Raw genomic sequence first — 10,000 nt, 5'->3', positions numbered from 1 at the left:
ATTCATACCAGATATCTTGGTGGTAAACTGTTGAATGACGGCTGGTCCAAAGCCTTTGATGGTGGATGCTCTTATAGTGAAGGAGTAGGTGGAGCCAGGGTACAGCTCTGTGAACACATGACTCGTCTCATTGGCCAGCTTCACCACCTTCCCACTCTGATTGGACAGATCAAACTCTGTGTCGAAGGAGCTCAACGCTTTGTAGGAGATCTGACAAAATAAGAGACATCATTATTAACACATATGGTGCCAACCCCGAGTTTCCCGAGTTTGTATTGGTACTAGTGCTGTGCCAACCCCGAGTTTCCCGAGTTGGGGCCGTTTTTGAAAAAAAAAAACTTTTTTTTTTTTTCAAAATTTTTTTTTTCAATTTTTTTTTTTGGACCTCCAGAAATGTATTAGGCATGATCACGATCGCGAAATTGCATATTTAACCCCCATACCAACCCATTCTTTCAAACATGGCAGCCATGTTTGTTTACATCTGAAGAAAACATAATGGCTGATAAATCATGAATGCCTGAACGGATTTCCAAGCGGATTTTTTTGTTTGAAAGCTGTGAACAGCATCTACACACGTGGTGCATCATCTAGGCATGGGCGTGCACTTTTTACACACTTGCACAATTACATGGAAGTCTATGGTAACCATGGCAACGCGAGACATTGAAGAGAAAAAATCATTGCAACATAAGTGTTAACACCCGTGGTTTCACAAATGTGGCCAAAATGTGTCCATATTTCCCCAAATATAGAGATGACTGACGTCTGACATCATAGATGTCTGATGTCATAGACCACATGAGATTGACACAATATGTCCATATACTGTTTGGGAATTCCCAGATATGGGCTTAATATTGATGATCAGGGATCTCCATATATGGGCATAAAAGGATGGAATTCAATTTGCAAGTGTGTCTCGCGTCGCGGCAACCACACTGGTTATCATGAGACTGACACAATATGTCCATATATGGGCATTCCCAGTGTCTTGGCCATATATGGAGCATGTGCATGTGGCGTGACAAACAGACAGACAGACATGAGCTGCAAGTTTTCATACTAAATAGCGACCTACCGTCGCAATAACTAGGAGTCAGCGGTGCTCACTTCGCATGGTATCAAACACGACACACATGCATATCTCCTTGTATGGGCCGTTCTGTCCGTGACGTTAGTTACTTTATGTGTATGAGCATGGATCTCCATACACATAAAAGTAAAATGTAGGAGCGGTTTGCACCGCTCAAAAAGCACCCTCGGTGTGTGTGTGTGTTTAGCAAATGACAAATGTGTATAAAAATGCATAAAGGTCAGGCGACTATGGAATTGAGGTAGCATTTGGTGTTAGACTAGAGCAGGGTTCCCCAATTAGTTTTCCCCAAGGGCCAAATTATGTCTAGGGTACCAAGCCGAGGGCCACAACATTGCAGGGGGCGACGGTGGCGTTCCTGCTACTCCAGCGACAGTTCAGATATCGTCGTTGTCGGGTGAAAATCTTGTATATCCAAAACCGTTCGTTTTGAATTTATCATTTTAAAAATGATTTAAACTAGTGAAAACAGCCGATCTACAAGCAGGCGTTGTGTGCTTGTAGGTCTGCTGTTTTCACTACTTTTGTGCGACGGCCTTGTATGATTTGCGAAAGAACGTACACATTTGGAGATACAAGATTTCCAGCCGACAACGACAATATACTAGTGTTGTTGCTGCTCTTATACCGCCCTTATTACTGGGGTTGGTGGGGGCCAGGGGACAGTAGCCCCCCGCGGGCCGCAAATGGCCCGCAGGCCGCCTATTGGGGAACCCTGTACTAGAGCGTTCATTCTGCCCAATAAGGTAAGCAACTTATGCTTTATTTGAAAAATATATTATAAATTGCACATTTGTTGTCGCTGGTATAAAAAGGAAGGACAGACACGGACAAAAGCTGCCAGGAAGAGGGTCAAGCAGCGTTTTGCACACGGACGCACACACACACACACACACACACACACACACACACACACACACACACACACACACACACACACACACAGTTTTTATTCTTGAATCTGTGTATCATGTGTTATTTTTTATATGTCAATGATTTGACATGATTGAAAAGAAAGAGGCCGCACAGCTGTTCAGCCACAATGGAAAAAAGTAATTTAAAAACAACCAACGTGGCCCATGGCTGAACAGCTCCCGTCTTTTGATAAGGAAGGACACATGCCATTTAAAGGCATATTCAGGTTTAATGAAAATGTGGCTCCTCTCCAGCAGAGGGCGTGGGAGAGGAGTTTTTTGCCTCATCACAAGAACGCGCTTTGCCCAGCAGTTTCCTGTAATGGCGCCCAGATGTAAACAAACTGAAACAAACAAACTAACATCTTTACTCTATACAGCATGGATCGATTAAGCTCTACACATTCCAATCGGTAAGTGAAATAAAAAGTCATCTTTATTTACAAATGCAAACATATTTAGACATGTAACAATTACATTTAACTAACGCTACCGTATCGCTTGGCATGCGGCCGTGTTATAGTCCTCTTACTGGCCTTACAGCTTTGGAAATGTATATTTTTTATTACACCATTATAATGTTCTCATTTTGATCACAAGACACAATTACTGAGTATCGGTAGGCCTACTTCTCCAGCTTTAGAATATGTATGATACTGATTTATACGAGACAGGCACTGGCATTTTATTAGTTCAGTAGTTTACAATCAGCATAATGATTAGCAGACTCAAAACTTGTATTTGGACCATCATAACTAACCCGAACACTACGGTCCTTTTGATTTACAGACCTGTTTGATCATTCAGGGCTAGCGCTCTGCCTCTCTGGTAAATAATACTGTCTGGTAAATTATGTCTGGGGCAAAACAATATATATTTTGACACAGTATGTCCACACAAGCCAACATGACGACGACCCTGTATCTGGATTAATAATTTTGGAGCTGCTAAATGATCTATGCTGCGGGTCTAACGATAAATGAATAACACTGCAGTATTCAATAGACTGAGGCATTTATTATGACTGCTAATCTAATCATTCTTTACCCTTTTTTTCATACAGGTACCTTGTTTCATCATCGCTGTTACTGTTGATCTGGATTGATCTTCGCTCGTGAAGAGCACAACAAGAAAGCATACATAATGCTAACTAAAAGGCTTTTATTTTCTGAGCAGTCGTTACCATCACTAATGATCTGCATGAAAGACTGACATGATCTAAACATGATTAATAAAATGATGCTTTGATATACATAAACTGTAATGTCTCGATTTCATTTTGATCTAGTCAATGGTAAATGTTTTTTGTATGTGGTAAGTTATTTGAATGTGTTCTGACCTCTGAAAGCTTACAATGATGGGAAGTTGTAAACATTGTGAAAACGCTATATTGTATTGTTTCATACACTAAAGCATTTTGGTATGAAACCCCATTTAAATGCAATATCATATTGTTTAGCTGCATAACATTTCTGGCATTTGTAATAAAAAAAAAAAGTTTCAGGTTGACAAAACTTGTTTATTTAGGAAACGGTTTGCAGGTGAAAATGGGAAGTGGAGTGGAGTCTAGCATCTTCCAGACTGTAGAATAGCCTACCCTATTTGTGTGTATAGATTGCCTCATTATATATACATATATATTTTTCAAATGTTCAACGTTTATTGGTGTCATAATTGTAGTGTGATCGGATGTACAGCTGCTCTTCTTCAGACATCAAATTCTTCAGCCTGTATAGAAATAAAGGAGATGATGCTTAGATTAGATTGGTGAGACTAAAATAGACACAAAAGGAAATTTTACAATTTGTCATAAAACAGTACAGTACAATACATTGATCTAATGGCCTAGTGCAGTGTTTCTCAAAGCAGATTTCAAGGTCTCCCTTTATATCTGACAGTGTACAAATGGAACCAAATGAACCCTTCAGGGTCCAGAGTTACAGACTTGTATGCATTGACATGCAAACCCCCCCAATTCGCACCTCGCTAAGGCTTTAGTATCACAATGGGATGTTTGAACAAAGAAACAAGCATTGCACAGTACCTATGCATATCAATAGACCTCCTGTAAGTAGCTAGGTGTTGAGCGACCCCCTCCAAACATCACTATGCACCAATAACGTTCAGATCTTTCTGGAATAGCAAGCGTGGGTCTAACAAATGTGGCGTTGATATCATAGAGGTATAAAATATAGGATGACTTGATAATATTGGCTATGTTGTGAATGTACCTTACGATGCTAAAAGTAGTTCTGTAGATGCGTTTTACGTCAGCCGTATGTTGTGACTCACGTTGTGTTTATTCATGGCTGAAGCTATGGGCTGAAGTAACTTACAAGTAAAGTCTATTTGTCCTTTGTGTGGACATTGAAATCATTTACAAGTTATAGACAAGACATATGTCTCATTTAATGGCCCCTGTTTATTAGATCAATGTATTGTTTTTAGGGCGGATTCACCCACAATGTGGCTAACTTTAAAACGAAACTTTTTACAAGAAATATAGCCCCAAACCCTTCAAAGATCCCAATGACAAACCCACCTAACAAACGTTTACTTAGGAAATAGATCGCTGCACTCTGACAATTATAAAATATTTCTTATTTACCTCCTTTCTTTGTTCAGCATCTCTCAGCCTGTTGTCCACATTCAGCTTCCTGAAACTCTTCCCTTTGTAAAAAGTTAAACTGTCTAAGACACTAATCGATAAAAAACAAACGCGAAATAAAGTAAACATACAAGCAGAGACTTGAAATAGAAAGAGTAAATTAAAAAATAGCAAGTTAAAGCAGTTAAAACTGCCGCGGAATGTAATGTAGTGGCTCCAGTGCCATTGTTTACAGAATGGAGGAACTGTGCACCCGCGCTTCACTAAGGGTGGACGCGCAGAGGAACAGACTAGAACGCGCACTGAGGCCATACTCTATCCTGATTGGTGGAGATCTTTGTGGCGAACGGGAAAATTTCGAGCGAGCTATGCTCGTAACAGGGGACAGGGTGGAAGTCCGTATATGGTCAGCGCACATTATAGTCAGGTGCATTAGTGGAAAATGTACACATTTTATTTTTATTTGAATGAAAGCGAAGTCCTGAATATACCTTTAATCTCTACTTTGGAGTCCATGGCCACCTTACCTTCAGACTGTTTATTAGTGACATCTGATGGAGAAGCATGTTGATGGCATCCAAGCCCTTGAACATTTTTTAGAGTCACACAGAACAGATTCCACACCTACAAACCAGTGCATTATTACCCTTGCCGAATTGGCTCTGACCCACAATTTCTTTATGTTCCAGGGCAAGTTCTTCCTACAAAAGAAAGGTGTGGCTATGGGCTCCAATATGTCATGTCATTTTGCCAGCTTATATGTGGGATATCTGGAGAAAACAAAAATCCTTAATAATTAGGGCTGGGACTTTAACTGATTAATAGCGATTAATTAATTACAGAAAATTTACGCGATTAAAAAAATTAAGCATTTTAATCGCACTTAGTTTTTGCACCACAGAACCTTCAGTTTCGGGCATACCGATCATAGCGATGCACCAACCAAGAAGAGACAACAAACGCAAAAGGAGAAGTAGCCGATCAGAGCGCTTTGCTTGGCCCAGTGGATGCGAAATTTAGATTTAAAAAACTCACTTGTTGATTCACTCGTACAACAAAATGTGAGTTACTTGAAAAAAATGCTTCTCGTGTCAAATATTAATATACGATTAAAATGCGATTGATTGCGATTAATTAATGACAAAGCCTGTAATTAATTTTGATTAATTATTTTAATCGCCGAATTCCGAATCTGTTGATCTACTGGAGGTATGTCGATGACATTTTTTGCCTGTTTAGGGGCTTCGTTGATGTATTGCATGCCTTTAGCTCCTTTTTAAATGCTTCCTCCGAACATTTAAAGTTCACTATGAACTCGGACAGAGTTAGCTTGTTGGACACCTGGATCATTCGGTTACACACCTCTATTCAGAAACACCTCTATTCAGAAGATTGACTTCCATTATTCTAAATAGAGGTGTCACCTAACCCTAACCTAAACCCTAACCTCAGTGGGGGTATTTCTAAATATGGGTGTTTCTAAGTAGGGGTGTTTCTAATTTGAGGGCTGCCCCCGGATCATTCATAAGGATGGTTCTTTGTATACTGATCTTTACACCAAGCCCACCGATCGCAATATCCTTCTAAGTGCAGATAGATGTCACCCGCTCCCACTAAAGAATAGCTTACCATACAGCCAACTGTGCAGGATAAAACGCATTTGTAAAAACCCACAATGGTTAATACATTTAGAGAACAGGGTTATACCGAAAGGCCACCTAAACCTATTTTTTGCACAAACCCTTTTGGCTTGAATTATATATATATATTGTTTCATTGGTTCAATCCCCTTTTTCCTGTTGAAAAATATTATTGCATATATATATGTATGTATATATATGTATATATATATATATATATATATATATATATATATATATAAATACATATATATCAAGGTTTCCTGCAGGAAAAAGTCTTGACCAGGGGGGGATGTTGCGCGTGCGGCGAAATTTTTTGATAATTAATTAATTCACTTAATTTGTAATATTAATTCTTAATTTTGCCCTATAAAAAACACATAAATGTGCCCATGATGACGGAAAACACAACTAAATTAATTCCCTTATTTTAGACTAATTCTTATTTTTGCCTCTTGACTCTTGTCTCTTGGCCAGGGGGGACAGATTTTAGGCCATATACCGTATATATATATATATATATATATCAGGGTGCCCTAGAATGTTGTTCCGTTTTTCAAATTTTCAATATTCAAAAATGAATAATGTAATGAAAATTTGTACAAGTCACTTGGGCACACGAGAGCAGTTTAGTAACTTGCCAGTGATGAGTAACTATCCACCCCACCCATGTTATTTTACAGGGAGATTGAGGACACCTCCTTGAGATGACTCCACCTTTTGTTCCCAGTGATGTTTTTTCTTGCATTCTGTTAAACCCTGAGGAAGACGTGGAAACGTTGGTTGTTAAAAGAAAAAAGAAAAAAAAAAGAAGAAAAGAAATTGCATCGTGGCTGAAGAGCTGTGCGTGCATGCGTGTGCGTGCGTGAAAGGATTATGGATCACCACAACAACCAGTGTGAGCCCCATTCAGTCCCATTGTGTGCAGTCAGTGGTGGGCCGGGGGCGACGGCCAATCACCAGGGAGCGTTTCAATTGGACTGATCTACAGCTTGTAGATCGCCTATTTACCGCTAAGTTTTAAAATAGATCCAAAGAGAAAGGAGGAGAGGGACACCAGTGGGGAGAGAGAGAGAGAGAGGGAGGGAGGGAGAGAGAGAAACATACAGACAGACAGAGAGACAGAGAGAGAGAGAGAGAGGGGGAAGGGGAGAGCTACTTTTAGGCAACATGTAGGGGAGAGCGGGGTAAACTGAGACACTTTTTACATTTTCTCCCCTCTAGGCGAACTAAAAGATATATCAGTAAACATGTACACATTTACCAGTAATTTGGGATGTTTCCTAACAATGGAAGTTATCAGAACATATTCAAGACAAAAGGCAGAGAAAATATGATTGTTTTAAAAAAAAGTGGTCTTGTGTCTCAGTTTTACTGAGACAGACCAGAGAATCAACGGGGTAAAGTGATCCACTCCCTTTTTGGAGCTGTGTGAAACACAGGCTCCCTATACGTGGCTGTGTGGGTCTGTCTGTCTGTGTGTGTGTCTGTGTGTGTGTGTGTGTGTATGTAGCCTGACTTCGGCGCGTAACTAGTGCCGCACCATTTACGCCACTCGCGCAATATATACATCAAAATGTGCGGCTCGGCCGGGAATGGTGTTCTATTACCTTTCGTTCCGATCCGCCTTACCATGCCGACGTAATCGGCAAAAAACGACGCTTAATTGTCCCCATTGACTTATAATGGGACAATGCAAGAAATCACTTTCAAGTATTTTTCTCTCATAGGAGCTACAGTTTCAAACCTCGGAGAGGAGATTCATAATGATTTTAAGAATGAATCGAAAAATAATTACATCACTCGGCCTCATGGTGGCGCTATAACGGCCCACTTTACGTTTTGCCCCGTAACTCTTGAACCGTGGATCGGAAAATTAAAATTCTTTTTTCCCTGGATTCCTTGGGTCAAGACGCATCTCCCCATATAGGCCACGCCCATTTGTGCCAGGATAGATTTTCCGCCATCTTGAATTTTCTCCAAAACACACTTTTTGCTCCTTTTCCTACATATTTTCTTCAAATGTCACAAAAATCGGTACACATGATCTACACACACACACACACACACACGCACACACACACACAGCTCCACTTCACACGGGTGTGATTTTTTCACTTTAAAACTACCATTAAAACACAAAAACCCACTTAACCAGGTTAAATATGCACAACACAAAAATGTACATAGCAGAAAGTCTTTTAATAGGGTTTGTCCTGTCATTTCCACCCATGTGTCAAATAATGTGACACATGGGCAGAAAGAAAAACTAAAAACCCTATAAAAGTTGATAGAATAGTGTTTACCAAACTTTCCTCAGTTGATCCTTATGTAATTTCTCCTGTAGAATGCATTTCTGCAAAGTATATTGTTGTATTGTGCATAACAAATGAGATAATTAGCAAATTTAGTCCAATATGCTAATTATCTCATTAATTATGCACGACACATAAAAATATATATCAGAAATGGGTTCTACAGGGAAAATTGCATAAGAATCAACTGAGAAAAGTTTGGTACACCCTTTAATCAGGTTTTTACAGCTATCTCCATGTCTATCATGTTGGGATAATGTGAGATAGTGTCTCAGTTTACCCCGAAGCAATTGTCTCACTTTACCCTACAGCCACATTTTGGGAAAAGGGATATTTTTATCAATTCAAGGTAATCTTCAGCTAGCATCTATCACATGGATTTATAAGTTGGTAGTTCATCAACATGTATGATATAAAATGTTGTCCCTGCATCAATTTGCTTTGACACAACAGTTGATTATGTGACAGCAAGAAAATTTACTTTTACATGCAAAAAACACATTTTTGTGAAAAAAGCATGTTTTCTACAGCACTATCAGGTTTCTCTCTTCATGGCAAGTGGGAAATTCAAAGGGCTTGAAAATATAATGGTCACATGACCACAAATGTGTTCCATTGCCAAGATAAATGGAGTGTCTCAGTTTACCCGGTGTCTCAGTTTACCCCGCTCTCCCCCTGTTTTTTTTTTCTTTTTTCTTTTTTTTACTTGGCAGCGTCTGTCTGCCATGCATTGTAAAGACAGGCTGGTGCGCTCCTCTTCCCAGCGCCGACCATCACTCTCGGGGCTTCAAACTGGAACCTGTTCAACATTTCATTGTTGTCAGGTAGAAACCTTTTATGTCCAAAACATTCCTTTTTTGTGTTATTATAAGAAAAAAATGATTTTAAATAGTGAAAATAGCTGAGCTTGTAGATCTACTTTCACTACTTTTGTGCGACATTTTGTATGATAAAGTAGGGCTTTATTTTACGAGAAAGAAAAAAAACGTACAAATTTGAAACTTGGACATACAAGGTTTCCACCCGACAGCAACGATTTGGAGAATGGCACTGTTTTTTCCCAATTCCTCCTGTCTGTGATTGACAACCCGCTAATTTACGAGAGAAGTCCATGTATACATTGTTTCTGCCAAGCTATTTGTGCTAATAACATGAATCAGGACTTTTCAGCACAGCAATGGCTGATCAGGTTGAAGGCAGCGGTTGTTAAATAAACGCTGATTATGCAAGTGCCAAGGACATGATATACAAGGTGTCGCTCCGCTCATAAAACGCTTTTGAGTGCTCGGGTGGCGCAAATGGTAAAATAGCTGCCCACCACTGCAGAGTCCGGGAGTTCGAATCCACCGCGGTGCACACGGCCTTGTCGAGCATCTATATATACGAATAAAATTGTAGTTTCACAGCCTGGGTTCATGATCTGTGGC

The 10,000-nt window shown here is 39.8% G+C and overlaps 1 protein-coding gene across 1 annotated transcript in view; it reads right to left on the bottom strand.

The window, feature by feature from the left end:
• The window catches only part of LOC308306965 (receptor-type tyrosine-protein phosphatase mu-like), a gene marked incomplete at its 3' end in the record, with an annotated part of 181,262 nt that overhangs the window by 68,342 nt on the left and 102,920 nt on the right, over positions 1 to 10,000 (bottom strand). The window contains exon 13 of the mRNA XM_080752022.1: positions 9 to 210. Within this exon, the coding sequence (XP_080608148.1) occupies positions 9 to 210 (202 nt within the window). The remainder of the gene's footprint in view (positions 1 to 8; positions 211 to 10,000) is intronic.

This window comes from Nannobrachium achirus, assembly GCF_963921795.1.
Source record: "Nannobrachium achirus genome assembly, chromosome: 21".
In the NCBI taxonomy this organism is placed as follows: domain Eukaryota; kingdom Metazoa; phylum Chordata; class Actinopteri; order Myctophiformes; family Myctophidae; genus Nannobrachium; species Nannobrachium achirus.
The sequence above is the reverse complement of the archived record's forward strand: the minus strand, read 5'-3'. Positions and strand labels throughout refer to the sequence as shown.